General features: G+C 46.4%; 1 protein-coding gene across 1 annotated transcript in view; it reads left to right on the top strand.

Annotated features, from left to right (window-relative positions):
* The first annotated feature begins 306 nt into the window (after positions 1 to 306).
* The window catches only part of Task6 (TWIK-related acid-sensitive K[+] channel 6), an 81,618-nt gene continuing 63,699 nt past the window's right edge, over positions 307 to 18,225 (top strand). The window contains exon 1 of the mRNA XM_075698899.1: positions 307 to 695. Within this exon, the coding sequence (XP_075555014.1) occupies positions 413 to 695 (283 nt within the window). The 5' untranslated portion in view covers positions 307 to 412. The remainder of the gene's footprint in view (positions 696 to 18,225) is intronic.

Here is an 18,225-nt window from a genome sequence, read left to right on the forward strand (position 1 = left end):
TTGAAATTGCTTAGATGTTATCAGCGGTCGCATCTGCTAAAGGTTGCTTCGAGGGGCGTCAAACATCGCCGGTGGCAAAAGTAATCGGCCTACAAACGAACCCTCTTGCCGAGGAAGAGAGCAAACAGACTCGGAGGGCACGAGACCCGTGCGCGCGGGTTAGCGCCCGCAGCGCGCGCCGCGGCCGGCGACGGTGGCGGCCCCCAGCGGGCGAGGGAAAGGGAGGGAAAGCAGGAAACAGACGGCGCGCGTTTTTTCCCCGCCGGTTTCGGAGTCCGGTGGGGGGGTTTCGGTTAGGCCTAGGCGGCCGCGCGTCATGCCCGACGTCGGCGGCGAGGCACCACCATGCGCCGAGCCGTCGTCGCGCCGCTAGCGCTGACGCCGAGCGCCGCGCGGGCGCCGCGCTGCCTCCATGAAGCGGCAAAACGTGCGCACGCTGTCGCTGATCGTGTGCACCTTCACGTATCTGCTCGTCGGCGCGGCCATCTTCGACGCGCTCGAGTCGGACAACGAGGGCCGGCAGCATGGGGCGCTGATGTACATCGAGGACATGCTGGTGCGCAAGTACAACATGAGTGCCGACGACCGCAAGATCTGGCAGACGGTGGTCATCAAGATGGTGCCCCACCGCGCCGGCACACAGTGGAAGTTCACCGGCGCCTTCTACTTCGCCACCACGGTGCTCACGACCATCGGTGAGTCGCCCCCCACCCGTGTGCGCCGCGCGTGGGAGCAGCGGGGCTCGTTCGCGTGGGCGCATCGCCGGTGTGCGGTCGGCGTCGTCGGACGAGAGCGCTCCGTAAGATGTCCGGGCCGATGTTTGCAGATGTGCGTGCCCTTTGCGTGTGGCAGTATGGCGTTTGCGTGCGCCGAGACGGGGGTCGCGTTGGCGCGGCTCTTGTTTCGGCGGAGTTGATGGGCAGGTAGGTTGTGTATGCCTTGCTTTCTTTTGCGCAATGAACGGAGGGGGGTGAAACGTGGCAGCCCTCGCTGGCGCCGACAACGCTCTCCGAACGCAGTGCCCACACCCACTCGGCGAAGTGTGTTTGTCCGAATCGAATGCACCGAATGCTGCGCATTGTATGATTGCATAATTTGCATCATCGCGTGTTCCCATTCTAAGCTTCGGTGGTCTCTCAGTGCGCTGCGTGCCAAGGCTAGTGCAAGGGCGGATGCATACTGATAAAGTTCGAATGGCTGGTTAACTCTTGCTACCCACTATTTCCATGCACCGTTCGCACAGGTCACAGAAAAAAAATGCAGTTGAAGAATTACGGTTACTGCGCTACCCGTTCCATCGTTTTCATTCAACAAGTAGTTTGGAGCACAGCGGTGCGAACCGTCCTGACATAACGTCATACTAGTTGACAGTTAATTGTCAGTACATTATCACGCAGGTTTCATTTGTGTAGAACTGTGTCCTGATTCAGAAAGCTTTGTTCGAGAACGTTCTTCATCATGGGCCCGCAACCTTCGTGCATAACGCGTCCAGTATCACGATTGGCTGGAATTTGTTCCTGCGAAAAAGTCTATCGTAAGAGCCTGCTTTTTTGTTTCGCTGTGTGAATGCTCGCGTCCCCGATTCACATTTCCCGAAATCTGAGCACCATTTGGACAGAGCATATAAACCCTTACTTACCGCAGATTTGCCGCAACACGAATGCAAACTGTGATTTCGGCGAAGCTGCAACTTAGTTTATGGGCGTGCCCCAACGCATATCCGAAATGACTGCCGCAAATCTTTGAGCCTTTTTCCTGTCGTGTGTACTGCACAACGTTCACTGTTGCTCAAGATCCCTAAGCTTTGAACGTTTTGCGTAAATGTTGCTTCGGTAGCCGCAGGAAGGCGTGTAGAACTAACAAGAAAACTTTTCTTTGTATGTTTGTTTGTTTGCGCGTCTTTTAACTTATTTTCTTTCATACGTTGGGACGTAACATAAGCTACAAAACTGTTCACCGATCTCATGAGAGAGAGAGAGAGAGAGAAGGGAAGAAGGAAAGGCAGGGAGCTTAACCAGACTGAGTCCAGTTTGCCACCCTACACGTGGGGAGGGGAATGGGGAGTGAAAGAGAGAGAGACAGAGAGAAGATGAGTCTTCACCGCACTTTCACATGCACTAAGTTAGGTGTAGGAGGTCTATGGTCGGGCACTCAAGTCTGTTGCCCTCGGGTAGTGAAAAAGCGCTCGAACTGCTTTTTGGGCTAATGAACTGTGAGGCCATGCTCCCAAGATCTTCGCTTCCGTAAATGGCCTGTCATACAGTCTATTCAAGGCACACTGGAGAGTTTGACGTTGATTATCAAAGCGAGAACAGTGACACACAAGATGACTGATGGTCTGTTCACGCTTTCACTTAGCGCACATTGGTGAGTCCGCCATTCCAATACGATAGCTGTAGGAGTTGGCGAATGCTACTCCTACCCACAACCGACACAGCAGTGTTGCGTCACGTCGTGAAAGGTTCGCTGGTAATTTAAGTGATGGGCCGAGGCTGTATAAACGACACTTAGAGTTCTGTGGTGTATGCCAGTAACTTAACGTGATGGTACGAGCGAGACTGCGAAGCTCTCTTGCAGCTTCTACTCTCGATAAGGGTATAAGGAGTGTCGGTGCGCCAGCCTGGGCACGTCGGGCAGCGTCATCGGCGAGGTCATTACCAACGATGCCACAATGTCCCGGCAGCCACTGAAAGATGATGTCATGTTCTCGTTCAGAAGTACAATGGCAACTTTCGTTGATTTGGGACACCAGCTGTTCATAATTGCCACGTCGTAAACCTCGCAAGCTCTGGAGGGCTGCTTTCGAATCACAAAATATTGCCTCAAACTGATCTCAAGATTTCTTTAGGTACTAAGACCGGCACCTCCTTATCCGGCCGAACAGTTTCGTTGTCATGTACATTCGTACCTACAGGATGCAGTTTTACAGCTACGACAGCCACAAGCTCGAGATTAGGTTTGCTGGCTTCAACTTTTTCTTTCCCTCTCGATTGCGGCGTTGTGGGCCAATGCTGCCGCCTTTGTCATCGTGTCGTCAGGCCATCTGCTCGTTCTCAGCTTCGCCCTCACCAGATGAGCACGAATAAAAAATGTAAAAGCAGATTCAGCACAGCCGTTCGAATCTACGCGAGCGAAGCGGTTATGGTAAATGCTACGCAACTAACGGCGACGCCAGCGTAATTGTGTTTATTGTCAAACTATACGTCATGTAACCTTGTGCAGTGTCTATGTCTGTGCACCGCACACGTCGCAACTTTAATTTCACCCATTTTTATTAGATGGTTACGCACCACACAGCTCGCAAAATATGCCGAACCGAAAACACCCAAATCAGGCGGATGCACAGTGTGAGGCATCTGTGCCGTGACGTCACAAGGATCATCGCTATATATGACGCTTGTACACGGAAGAATGGCGTTGAATCTGATGACAAGTGCGTGTAGCAGAGAAGCGGGAGACGTATTGTTACGTGAGCGAAGGATTAAGAACTGGAAACAATTTACAAAGTATATTTACAAGGGGTAACTGCAGCGCTGGCCAGTCCAGCCGACAGCTCGAGAGCCACAGAGCGCTACGTCGTCTTCGTCGGGGCGCCCGCGTGCATCGTCCACAGGAAACACGCAATATGCATGTGTCATGCGTATCGCACATCATGCATGTCATGCAAACTCTTTTGAAGATTTTGTACCTCTTAAGTCGCTGTGACACATGTCCATTCTAGAGGATTGACCATGGACGGGCACATGACCAGTGGTACGGGCTCATTGACCAAATCAAACAAAACCAAGTAAATCGAGGACGGCGTTGACTATTCATGAAGATGTATGTGTGCTTTAGAGATATAGCTAGGAGTCGACATTGTATTACAGGTTTTATGACGTGATCGATTTGTTGTTTGATGATGCGAAACAGAGGCGCGCTCACTGGCACTATGTTTCGTCGGTCAGAACACAGGGCTAATATAGGGCCGGCTGTTCGGCTGGAACTTTCAGCCGCCGCTCAGAAAACCTTCCGACCCAGCATAAAGCCACGCCGAACCCCTGCAGAGGGAGGTGCGGACAAAGAAAGCTTTATTTGAACAAACGCTTGCCAGCAGTGTTGCTGGCGATCGAATTCATGCCTCTACATTGCAATGTACAGTCGGGAGCCGATAAACACTGCTAACCACTAGTGCTATCACTGTGCTAACCACTCTGCTGACCACTGCCCTGTGCGATAAGCTAACCACCGCGCTATCGCGCAATGTTCGCGCCATGGCAGCTAGTGCGCGGGTCACACACACGCACACACACACGCGCACACACACACACACGCGCACGCGCACACACACACACACACACACACACACACACACACACACACACACACACACACACACACACACACACACACACACACACACACACACACACACACACACACACACACACACACACACAGAATTATTTCGTTAGAATTGTTCGTAGGCGCAAATTCTAGCCAATCCTATTGTTGGGCATCATATTAGCGAAAGCTGCCGGCGAAAGCAAGGAGCATTCACGAACAAGAAGGGCCTCGTGAATTTGGTCCCTGATTATTTTCTCCCCCTCTCCCTCCTTTTTGTTTTCTCGGGCAGGGCTTATGGATAACACACTCATGCTTTAAGTGGGAAATAGACAGAGAACTGCTACGCTTCGCGAATAATGCAGATACAATATAGCTTGCAATACGGCGAGCGCGCATAACTTTGCAGTAGGCTAAAACTACGGCCTTACCTTCTTGCGCGCACACGTGACCTTGAAAGGTGGGCCACAGTTTCCAATGCGCACGTTCTACTCGCATCACAAATCGCACAACAATTCTCACTGGCGTATGTTCCGGCCTCGAGAGACGTGACAGAGTGGGACGCAGTAGGCGAACTGCGTGCCTGCTTCTTATATTCGGACGCACATTTTCATCCTCGTCATGCCAGCGCACCAATATCGTGCGCGTCGGAAAGCAGACCTCGCGGGTCGGGAATGCAATAAACGCTGCGCTTGGGCGCTGTGCATAGGCTGTAATGCTAGAGGGAAACTGAAGATGAACACCGAACCAGTTGAGTCTGACGGTATGTATTTTTTTAGGCTCTATTTTCATTCATTTGGTGGAAGAGGTTTGGTTAGTATCCAGAGGTAAAGGAAAACAAGACTTCGAATGTTTCTCTGTATCTCTCTCTCTCTCTTTATATATATATATATATATATATATATATATATATATATATATATATATATATTGTAGGGAAGAATACAGGCGTATCTTCAACGCCTCGCTCGAGACGCACCATCAACAGACCTGCCTGTCTGTGTACCGTACTACTTGCTTGCTAAATAAACTGCATGACGAGCTCTGTTCTCAGCGAGGCGTTGACTATGTTCCTAAAGCACACGCCTGTGTTTTTTGCTACTATATATATATATATATATATATATATATATATATATATATATATATATATATATATATATATATATATATATATATATATATATATATACACTAATCCAGGATCACTAATTGACATATAGGAAGCTGCACGAATAGCATCTTCACAGCTTTAGGTTCATGGTTTCAAACAAACTTTTCAAGAAAGAATAGCTGCTGTATGACTAGCTTTCCAAAAAACGCCGAGCAAATGTTTGCCGAAAAAAAAAAGGTCAGTAATTGGCGGGGAAAAAAACCTGCTCAAGACTTGTGTGCCGTATTGGTAACAACTTCAAGGAACAAGATACACACACCTACACGCACTCACACAAGCACAAAAAGAAGGGGGAGGGGATAACCCCTTCTTTTACGCAGTGTCTTGTCTTGCTACCTCTCTCCCCTTTACTCCCATCTCCTCGACCCTGCTGGCGCTGAGCCGTGCTCCCGCATGAGTTGCAGAAGATAGTGCTTGCCTTTCCTCCTTTCCCCACAAGCACCACTTCTCTTCCGCTCTGAAGTTGTTACCGTGGTTGATTACTATCTAGTCCAGCTATAAGTTGTTATTGCGTGCCGTAGACGCATATAAAAGGATTCGTTGCAAGGAAAAGAAGAGTCACAGATTGTATCGCGAGAGGCACAACTGCTACGTGACTAGACTGCCAAAAACACTTAGAGAAAAACTACGAGTGAGGAAGTCACAGGTTGTCGTGTAGGTTCCAGCCGCGAAACTGAAAACAAAGCTTACATTACCCATTCTGTTTCGGCAGTGCCTCGAAGTATTGTGTCGTTGTCTCGCTTCAGATAATTTGTGACACATTATTTAGCGGTCTGAGGGCGGCAACCCGGTTTTAACATTCTGGTGTAGTGAAATATTTGGTTAGTTTCTTTTTAAAATTCGAAAATACCAAGTGGCTACTTATCAAATACGAATACGAACGGTTAGCGTGCAGTATTCTATTCGTATTTGAAACTTCGAAATTGGCCCACCCCTACTAGTATAGTAACGTCATTAGTAGTGAGAACAGAGCATTTTTCTTTTAAAACGAGAAAACGACGAAAATGAAAAATTGGTAGTGGCGCCGCCTGTCGTGGACGGCGGCAACTCTCATGTCCACGTCAGGACTGGCTGATCTGCAGAGAGCGGCGCAGGGGGAGGTCACGTGGAGTTTACGTAAACTCTCGCGTTTCGGCGCGGGCAGTTGAAATTGCCGATCAACAGCGGGACCATTTTTTTCTACGCAACTAAGGGACATATATCGGCACACAGCAAACGATGATGTACCGCAAAACGAATAGTCTATCGATATAACGCGACTCATTATTTGCCTTCAGTACCCTCTCTAGGTACCTCACGTATGCAGGCGGAAGATTGCCGACGTTGTTATTCGACGTTTGTTTTTTTTTATGTTATTTTTTTACGTAGTCTTGATTGCAAGGGACTCTGTAGGCACTGCCGTGAAATGCAGTTTCTTCCCTTTTGGTAAGCGTCTTGTCTTTTTTGTTGTGACATCGATTTACTACCCGACCAAACGAGGCGTCATCAATGCGTCGATTTCATCGAGACGTCCACTGCAGAGGAATCTGACGTTACGGAGTCGTCCTGCGGGAACGGGGTGTTGATCTTCGCAGCATCTTAAGATGTACTCGAGCGCAAAGCCCTTTAACAGTTCGACCAGGAAAGGTGAAAGGTCAGCAACCGCCGCCGAACTTAAACCAAGCTTTTGCTGCGGCAAAACGATTTTACGATTCCATTCTTTATCAAAGGCAAAGCTCCTTAAAGAATGTGATTGCCAGATAGCGCCGCAAATTTAATAGACGCTCGCCTTCGTAAATATATATATATTTTTTCACTCGTCTCCACTAACGTCCGTCCTCATTCACTGAAACTCACTGAGACTCGCCGTCACGTATTAGATATCAGGGCGCAGGTCAAGGAGCGTGCCTGCCAATGTGTGGTTTATGTACGTTACGTAAGATTGGTCGAAGCAGACCCTTTCGTCAAGAGTCATTACGTAAAACGAATGACGAACGATAAAACGTCTTTTCTGGAAACCAGCGACGTAGCCAGGAAATCTATTTTTGGAGGGTAGGGGCGGGACATGCAGCAGCTGTCGCAGGTCCCTGCTACACGAAACATTTCGCAGGAAGGGAGAGGGAGTGACACGTGTCCGGAGTGTCCCCCCGCCCTCCCGCTCTCGGCTACGCTTCTGCTGTAACTTAAAATGTGGATGTCTTAAATTTGGAGCGCTGGATAAAAAATTCTAGCACAGTTGACACATTCACAAGCGATTACGTAAAAAATAAATAATGTGATGACATTGCACCAAAGCAAAAAAAATCACGCAACTCAACCGGAAACACTACAAACTGCGGCTCCCGAGCCATTGGCAATAAAGCAAAAGCGATGACAGGGTGACAGCATTCCTTATTTAAATCAGCGGCTGAAAGTACACGTGCCACCTGTGTCTTGGAAAACAATTTCCATCTCTGCCGTACACAACCGTACGGGACTGCGCACAGCCTTCGGACAAGGTGCAGTGACTTCAGGAGGACGGATACGCGACATTCACGTGTCCTCTGAAGCTTTGGCCAAAGTTTCGTACGGCCCTCCTTGTCGGCAACAGACGCCGAAACAGCGTCTTGCATTGCCGCAACGTCGTCGTTCGCTGACGTTGTATGCAGATGCAGCGGAGGCCGGCTCAGGCAGGCGATGGACGCGTAACCACGTGATTAACCACGTGAACTGCAGATAACGAGATAACTGGATGGATGGATGGATGGATGGATGCATGGATGGATGGATGGATGGATGGATGGATGGATGGATGTATGTATGTATGTATGTATGTATGTATGTATGTATGTATGTATGTATGTATGTATGTATGTATGTATGTATGTATGTATGTTATGAGCGTCCCCTTTGGAACGGGGCGGTGGGTTGCGCCCCCAAGCTCTTGCTATTATTCTGCCTAATGTTCTACCTAGGTTAAATAATAAAAAAGAGGGAAAAAAAACACTATGAACTACCCTACCCAAATTTTCTGATCCACTATTTCTAACTGTGCTTTTGTACGTCTCCGTCTTTTGTCGTTTCCCTGCTTTTTTTCCACCAATCCTCTAATCGCCTCTTACTAATGCCTATTGCGGACATGTTTACTTTACCACTGTTTTCACTTCTCACTGCTCTCACTGGCTCTCACTGGCTCTCACTGGCTTCAAGGAGGCCAGTGGCGCCTAAATCGACCGCTGAGTAGACGTCTTCACAATCTAATAAAACATGCTCCGTCATTTCCCTAGCTTTACCGCAGCAAGCACATGCTTCTTCTTCCTTCTTATATCTTGCTTTATAGGTGCGTGTTCTAAGGCATCCCGATCTCGCTTCGAAAAGTAATGAGCTTCCCTTTGAGTTATCATAAATTGTTTCTTTCCTGATTTCGTTTTTTCCTCTTAAGTAGTTACTCATGGCAGGTTTCTTTTCCATTGCCGCCACCCATGAGATTATTTCAGCGTATCTAACTTTCCGCTTGACATTCTCTGTTGCTGTGTTGCCCACCGTACAGGCCGCATACTTGCTGGTAAGCTTCCTAGTTCTTTTCCTCCACTGTGAATCAATGTTTTTCCTGTACAGATACCTGAACACTCTCCCAGCCCATTTACTTTCTTCCGTATTCCTCAGCCTTTCTTCATACTCAATTTTACTGCGAGCTTCCCTCACTTCAAAACTAGTCCAGCCCATATCACCCTGCACAGCTTCATTTGTAGTCTTCCCGTGAGCGCCCAATGCGAGTCGACCCACTGACCTTTGGTTCCCGTCGAGTCCTGATTGTACCCCTGATTTAAAGCAAACAACCGCATTTCCAAAAGTAAGTCCTGGAACCATTACACCTTTCCACATACCTCGGAGGACCTCGTACCTATTGTGTCCCCATAGCGCTCTGGGCTTCATTATGGCTGCACTTCTCTTCCCCTTCACTGTTATTGTTTTTTCCTGTATTTCCATATATATATATATATATTGCCTTCGTTTATCCATATGCCAAGATTTATATTCTGTTACCCGAGGTATTTCCTGGCCCTGTATCTCCACTGTATGTTCACTGTTTTCATTGAATACCATAACACCTGATTTTCTAACACTAAATTTCAAACCTAAGTTGTTGCCTTCCTGCCCACAGATATTAGCCAGACGTTGGAAATCACTTTGCTTGTTAGCTAGCAACGCAATGTCGTCCGCATAGCATAAACCTGGGACTCGTCATGACTACGAGCGCTCTCTGGTGCCGAAAACGGGCCGACGTATATATCTTTGGCAATTTTCGCAAGGAATTGCCAGAAAAATTGTGAAAATTTTAGAAAGGAATGACGCAGAATGTGCAAGTCCTGAAAAAAATTTTCCACACTTTACAAATTATTTTTATCGGAATTTGTCGCGGCAGGTAAGGGGTAAATAAAAGGTCGGCGCCCACGGAAGCGTGGTGAAAAGCGTAACCGACAATCAACATTCCGGTAATTTAGAATACACCTAGGTGCGTCTTGCGCCGAGAAATGACTTTCTAACAGTGGCTATAGCTTGCGAAAAAACGATCGCCATAAAAAAGAAAAGACGAAAAATAAACGCCTTTGTCACTTCTTTAGTGGTGTGAGAGTAGCACGTATCTTTTGAAAGCGATTCGGATACGAATGGAATAGTGCCGCAACTGAATCGAATCGAACATGGAATACTTTTCGAATATTTTTTTATATATAGAACGGCTGCTCACGCAATTATTATACGACAGTACTCTCGTCCTAGCATTCGTGACCCTCGCAAATTTAGGTCGTTGCATTGAAATTTTTAAGCCGTTGTTCATCGTGAAAACTACAAACGGAGCATTAGCAGCAAATAAGGAGCTCGTTCGCGTATACGCAGGGCTTTTCGGAAATGTGCATATTTAGCAAAGTCCGAGTACCTAAGCTGACAACCTGACAACCCGGGGTCTGAGAACCCACGTTTTGTACCAATACCATGCCTACGGCGATGAAATTTATCGAAATTTTTGCTCCAACGTTATGTTTGATTGCGCACAGCTGTTGCTTCGGCATATTCAAAAAGTACTCGAAAAAAGAATATTCGTATAATCAAGAATAGTGGCTATTTGTTTCGAAGACCGAATCATGCGGTACGCGATACCATTCGTTATATATTCGAAATAATGTGAATGTTCGTCCACTCCTACGAATTTGTTTATCATCAGCGAGCGAAGCGCCGACCACACGTCATGTCGGTGCCCTGTAACGACGAGAACGGCGAGATATTCCGTGTTATAGCCGTGGCGTAACTACTGGTACAACTAACTGACTATATATAACGAGTTGCCACGAGTTTCTGGATCATTCTGTTAAGTTTATCGGTGCCTTCCTCCAAGCATATTGGTCGTCGAAGGAAGACAGCTTCAACTGCAACTAAATTTTCTCGATTGCTAGCTCTTCCTTAAGAGGTTTCGCTTTACATGCAGTATTTGCATTTAATATTGCGCTAAAACACTTCAGAAAGTTTAAACAACCAACGAGCTAATTCATTTCATTGCGCTTGATTTACTTTAATCAAGCGCAATGATGCCATGGCGGCCGCATTTCGATGGAGGCGAAATGCGAAAACACCCGTGGTGCTTAGATTTAGGTGCACGTTAAAGAACCCCAAATGGTCGAAATTTCCGGAGTCCTCCACTACGGCGAATCAGAAAGTGGTTTTGGCACGTTAAACCCCATAATATATGTTTTTTTAAATCAAGTGCAATGATAGGAATTAGCTGGTTCGTTTAGCTACTCACGTATGCGCGTGCGTATTCCACTGGCTGCGATAAAACTACGAGACGTTTTCCAGCACAGGGTTGCGGTACTGTTCAAATAATTAGTTCTGTTTTGCTGCAATGATCGCGTTTACGACAGTTTAACCAGTGATCCAAGAAACTCGTTCGGCCTCGGTCGACGTAATGAAAGCCATAGTCGTAACTTATTTTACTGCCACGACATTTACTGTTTTCCCTGGAGATCTGTTGCGTCTGTTTCTGAGACGTCAGCAGGAAAGGGGGAACGTAAAGAGACCGTAAAATCTCGCGCACGCAAGCGGAACTCGTTTTACCGCGAAATTTGAGGATCCGTGCAAGCGCAAAAAAAAAACACTGCTCCCGTGACTCGAGGCCCGGCAGCTTCCAGGCTCGTATTTCACGCTTCCCGTAACTTTAATCTTCGAAGCCAGTCGCAACAATAGAAAGCTTCTATACGCTGTCGCGCGCACGCGTTTTCGTGCGACCTTAACTGGCGGAATTTCGTTGGCCTCAGACCGAACAGCAACTCTGCCGGAGACATCCGGTGCTCAAATTGTACAGAGTGTGTTTTAATGGTGCCCCGTTATGTGACGCTTCTTAACTGGAGAAAAATATAGTAGCAGAAAGCGTCTGTCGCTTTGCGGCCTCTTACGTCTGTGGATAGCAGTGCGCCGACACGGACTTTAATAAGAGGCTTATGCTGCTTCGCAGCCTCACCAGGTGTCGCCACGAGCGCTGCTGTTCGGAGAAGTATGGACGGCAAATTGGATGCAAAGGGTGGGAAACAAGAAAAAAAGAAGTATATGGAGATCTACATCTACGGCAAGAAATAAATGATAAGAGGAAATCTGCACGATAACGCGAATAGCGCTGCCTCGCTATTCGAAACCCGAGCTGGCTGCCTGAGGACTCGCAGCAGAACGAAGCGTGTGTCTCCTGCAGAAAAAAAAAATTCTGCGAACGAAGTCAACCCACAGTAATGGAATACCAAGATATTCGCTCGGCCCGAACCGTAGGGAACGTCCGTTTTCCAGAATCTCCGCGGGATTCAAAACGGACGGAAGCATTAACTGGTCTGAGTGATCGAGATAAGCAAGAGTCCTTTAGAGCTTTGGTGGGGGGAAATGTGTAAACAGATTGATAGAGTCACAGTCGTTACAGGCATAGATAACTTCACAATATAGAGATAGAGTTTTTAATGAAGAAAGAAACAAATCGCGGCGGTATAGAGAAAGTGCTGAACTGCGATATACCTGCAGTAACACCTGATTAGCTCAAGCAGCCTAGGTGAACATGTGTCACCGCACAGTTTCGAAATGGTTATGCTAGTAGAAATTATCATCGATAATCATATTCCGGTTAATGGAATAAAAGCTCGTTGTGTTACTAACGATAGGCTATGAACGAAAAGAAAAGAAACCGAGGGCCTGGTTTTTATTGGTCATATCATAAGAAACCAACAAACGAAGACACCAAAGACAGCATAGGGAAAATTAGTCGTACATATTAATTGAATTAAGGAAATTATAAATAATGGAAATGAAACTGGATGAAGAAACAACTCGCCGCAGGTGCGGCACGAATTCCCGTTACGCGTGCGATGCTCTTACCAATTGAGATGCTGCGGCGTCGTTTTCTCATAAACTTTCTGGGGTATTTCTGTTTATCTACTAGAACTAAACATAAGAGTGTCAGCCAGCGCCACCACTCACGGCCTCGACGGTGGGTGTGGAACATCCTTTCTGCCGTAGGCGTCGCGTGCACGTGATCTTTTTCGGGCCGAAGGCAGCTTGCTAATAAACCCACACATGCTACCTGAAGGCATCAGTGCTGCCGGATTCGAGGCCTCGCTAGGCAACGAAGGAGAAGAAAGAAGACCGAGGGCTAGATTTTTATTAGCCGTGTCATAAGAAGCCAACAAACAGAGACACGAAGTACACAGCGTAGGGGAAGTTAGTTGCACATGTTAATTGAATTAAAGAAATGACAAATTAATGGAAATGAAAGTGGATGAAAAAAACGACTGGCCGCAAATGGGGTACGAAGCCACATCTTCGCATTACGCGTGCGACGCTCTTACTTCACGAATGTTTTTTTTTTCATCCACTTTCATTTCCGTTACTCATATTTAATCTAATTTAAGTTTAGGCATATTCAAAATTATATTAATAAGTACACGTCATTTCCCCATATGCTTTGCTTGGTGTCTTTATTTGTTGGCTTCCTATGATATAACGATAGGTTAGGAACACGTAGCAGCGTACGTTACCGACGTGTGCAGCTGGCTTAGTAATAGCAGCGTTAGTATAATTTACCAACTGAATATAATAGCCGTTACTATCGTAGCTGCATTACCATCGTCAGCAGTGAACGTACGCTCTGCCTCGTGCATAATCACCGCATTGGTGTGTCCTTAATTAGGTCCCCTATATTCCATTAAGAAGAACGCACGTTATGACATACGAAAACCACATTTCGCGTTTTATTTTGTTGTTGTTGTTGTTGTCATTACGTTAGGCTATCAAATAATGGGTCACGTCAATGTGAAGAATATTAAACGGTCGGTGCGACTACGCTGCGCTCACTGACACAACCGAAAAAAACAAAGAAAGAAAGGACGGCAACGTGTTGCGATGTATAACGGACGGGTTACTGCGTAACGTTTCTTGAGCAGCGACCTCTTGTGTAATTATGACCGTACTTACTGTGGCGGCGCAGTTCGCACCGGCGAGTGCCTATGTGTTTGGGCAAATCAGTTTTAAATTTACATTTCAGACCATTAGAGTTGCACGATGTACTTGGGCCTTCCAGAAGCGCTGGTAGTTGCTTGAGCGCAACTAATGTCCTTGCGTGCTTTCTCAGAACCGGTGAGCGGCCTTTAATTACCAGGCAATTTAGGTACTCCTTAGTGTGTGTGTGTGTGTGTGTGTGTGTGTGTGTGTGTGTGTGTGTGTGTGTGTGTGTGTGTGTGTGTGTGTGTGTGTGTGTGTGTGTGTGTGTGTGTGTGTGTGTGTGTGTGTGTGTGTGTGTGTGTGTGAGAGAGAGAGAGAGAGAGAGAGAGAGAGAGAGAGAGAGAGAGAGAGAGAGAGAGAGAGAGAGAGAGAGTTCAAGGCTAGACATAAAATAAAGAACACGTTGGATGTAAGTTACGCATCGACAATGTTCAGGGCCTGACTCGCCCCCTATTCTTACCGAGGACAGAGCTGTGGCAGAGCCTCCAGGCCCTCAAAGCTTAGTAATTACGTACAGCCCGGTAACTCAATTAAAGCTTAAAAGGAAGCTTTAGTTCGGGTGCTCCTATCTAAACACATGTGAAAGGAGAATTCATTTTTCTCGGCAACCACTGCACCATATTTGGCGAGGTTTGTTGCATTTAAAAGAAAAGCTTAAGATCAAGTGCCTGTTTGTTTCGTCTTCTTGATTTAGGTCGTCGATTTCTTATTAATCATTGGCGAAAATCGCAAATTTTCCGATAACGAAACTATCAAGTTTACAACTCTGTAACTGAGCAATGAAAAAAGATATCACAATTATGTGAACCTAATCTAATAGTGCATCTAAAGCGGACAAAATTTATATGTTAGACATGAATCTCAAAAAATTTAGTAGTATGGAAGTACAGCCTTTACAGAACCTTTGTACACAACGTAACGAATTCGCTTAATACATAGATTGACATATAGAATTCGTCCACTGTGAATGATCTAATGGATGCCGTTTATTATCATTAAAATCGGTCCAGGGGTTATCTCAGAAAAGCGTTTCTGCGTCTTACATGTATTTGAATAGGCCACGTCCGAGTTGGGCCCGAGCTAAAGCTTCCTCTTAATACTCCTGCCTGCGATGTGATGTTTCATGTAAGGCGGTGATAATCTTCAACTCTCAGAGATTATGAACAATGACGCACGACAACGCGTCAATCAAATACGTCTCCCTGTGTCTTCTGTGGACTACGCAAACAGCACTGGTGCGCGCAACACAACGTCTAACATCCAGTCACATTGGACTAAACACTGAAGACATTACGCATTCGCCGCCAACATCACCGCTAGTTATCGTCAATCAAAGCAAACACCATGCAAAGCCTTGCTTACATCGATTCCGACAGTCCGTGTGATACGCATAATCTTCTTTCTCTTTTAATTTTGGCATCAGAAAGTGTTTTTTTAAGAACCTTTCGTGGCACATCGACTCACGTTTCAGACAAAAAGTTTTGTACGCAGGCTTACATGTAGACTATATGAAATAGGCTTTCTTACGCCGCCCAAAAAAACATTTCGTTGCAGTTTGCTTTTAATGCACTCGATTCTGGCATTGAAACGGTATCGAAGGGCATTAAAAACGCCGGAGCCCGCGGCAACCTTCTGGCAGCGGCACAACGGCAACGTGTCTCAAAGCGACGAGGATAGAAAGAGCACGAGAGAGGAATGGAAGGGAGGACTCATAAAGACCAAGAAGGGAAAGACCGAGTGTCGATGTCATCGATCCCGCAACAGAAGGTTTCTCCCGGGGCAGTTTTGCTCCCGAACCTCCAACACGTCTTCGTTGAGCGAGGCATTCCAGACAGTGGTTCGGAGATTTGTCCTTCGCTGGACAGAACCCGCCGTGTGCGCCACCGGTCGGAACAATGCCGTTGTGTGGTGCAAAATGTCAGGGGAGTAAGGAAAGCGAAGTTCCGCAGTGCGGTGAACGTGCACGGGGAGCATCGGCGAGCGAGGATTTCTCCCGTGTCTCACCGGCGAATGGTCAGTCCGTACTGCAGTTCTCGCAGATCGCGAGCCTGGCGTGTCTCCTCTGTACGTGTGCTCGATACGCAAGGATAATTATGATGCGAAGCTTCATTTTTGTTTTGCGAATCCTCCTGACGTTTTCTGACCGTGGCTGCTGCTTGCATAGAGTGTTGCCGCATACCCGCGCTCGTGACGTTCTCGCGAGATCACTTGCGTTCGAGTGCACGTGCTTTCAAGATCACGTGCTTTCGAGATCACGTGCGTTCGAGAGCACGTGCTCGCGCGCAAGAATGAAACGGATTAACAATAGTCAGCCTTATACCACTGTCCTTCGCGTCACACTTCTATCTGCCCTGTAAAATGATGCGCACCCCCTTAAAAGGTAAATAAGGGTGTAAATTATTTTATAACGTGCAGACACGTCTGCTCACCATTCTTCCGTCGACGAATTGATTCAACTCGGCTCCGCGACGTCACTGCCTCGGTGTCTCGCCGTGCGTATTCGCAACGAACTGCTGTTTTACCTGGGCACAGCTTGTGGACGATATAGCGCATGAATGTCGCACGACATTGAAGTTATTACCGTTGCGGTGCACGAGCACTAACATATCGCACGGGATTACACCTTGCGTGGAAGGACAACAAAGACAGCCGTAAGCATCGCGTTTAGTTTTTCAGAGTTAAACGAAACATTATCGAGACGTCCAAGCACTCTTGGATTTCGGCGTTATTACATAAATACCTAGAAAGCGTGTCGATTACCTACAAAAATGACAGAATAGAAAACAATGATCCAAGATACATGTTGGAATCCTGTGAAGCCAAGCCTTCTTGAAGTATTTAATTAAAGACTGTAAAACTAAACGCGATGCTTATGGCTGTCGTTGTTGTCCTTCCACGCAAGGTGTAATCTCGTGCGATATGTTTGTGTTCGTGCACCGCAATGGTAATAACTTCAATGTCGTTTAGTTTCTATTCTGTCATTTTTGTAGGTAATCGACACGCTTTCTAGGTATTTATGTAATAACGCCGAAATCCAAGAGTGCTTGGACGTCTCGATAATGTTTCGTTTAACTCTGAAAAACATGGATGTTACTCAGATTTGCCGGGGTAATATGCAGTTAACTTCGGTGCCAGGCTTCATGCCCACACGTTGCAGCATGGCACATTGCCCCGCAGTTACATGTTGTTGACTCCCAAGAATTTTGGTCCGATTGACATTGAGATTGGCATTTATTTAGGCCTCGCTATAGCTGTTTTTATGGAAAATTACGAATATTTAAAGCGAAGAATGCCCCTTACCTGTATATGTGTGATGTGTGCACATTTGCAGTAACGTTTTTTTCTTTTCCCGAGGATGCTACGCGGAATAAGTTCAGTATCATAATAAACATAAGCGTTTGCCGCGTTTACATTACGTGTTTACGTTATTTCGGTGCGGTGATAACTCATCACGTCTAACGCCCCCTATTTTGATCATCTTAGTGTGATTAGTAGGCCTCTACCTCAGCTTCTAACAAATATGATATTCAGTCAGCCAAACACTAAATGAAACAAATCAATGGACCAATGAATGAATTTTGATCGCCTTGCTAAACCACCATTTAGAGGAACACTAGAGAATAAAACCAGCTGAGCCGTCTTAGTAAATTCTTACCGTCATAGGAGGAGCGATAAGCCACAAGAAGCGCAAATACAAACACATGTGGTGATGAAGCATTTGGAGTTCCCGCCCCAGCCTGCTGTGGCCTCAAGGATGTGAAATTTTTACGACGTCCGTATGAGGCTCAGACCTAGTCTGCTTTTTTTTTTCCGGTGAAGATCAACTACAATGTATTACCAAAAAAAGCAAAATACTGAACCTAATGAGTATCCACAACGTTTACGGCACCACAACGGCTCAACAGCAGACAAAAAACACCTTAGTTCTTGACGTGACACTGACCTACTGCCGCTATGGTTTCGTAGCGAAAAAAAGAAAAATTGAATGTATCGGTCTTCACTTTCTCTTCTAGTGTCAACCTCTTTCGTCGAAATTAATGAAAATACAGTCCCGCAATCAATCAAAACTGCTTGATGGATTTATGCATTATGTCGTTTTGTGATGTTTAAATTAAACTGTTCTTCCTTTCTTGTAGACCGTGTAACGTTCACAGAGTCGTAGAAAAAAAAAAAGCCGTCAAGTCCATTTTTAGGACTTCCAATCTGTTTTCTTTCTTTCTTTCCTTCTTTCTTTCTTTCTT

Source organism: Dermacentor variabilis, chromosome 7, assembly GCF_050947875.1.
Source record: "Dermacentor variabilis isolate Ectoservices chromosome 7, ASM5094787v1, whole genome shotgun sequence".
NCBI lineage: Eukaryota > Metazoa > Arthropoda > Arachnida > Ixodida > Ixodidae > Dermacentor > Dermacentor variabilis.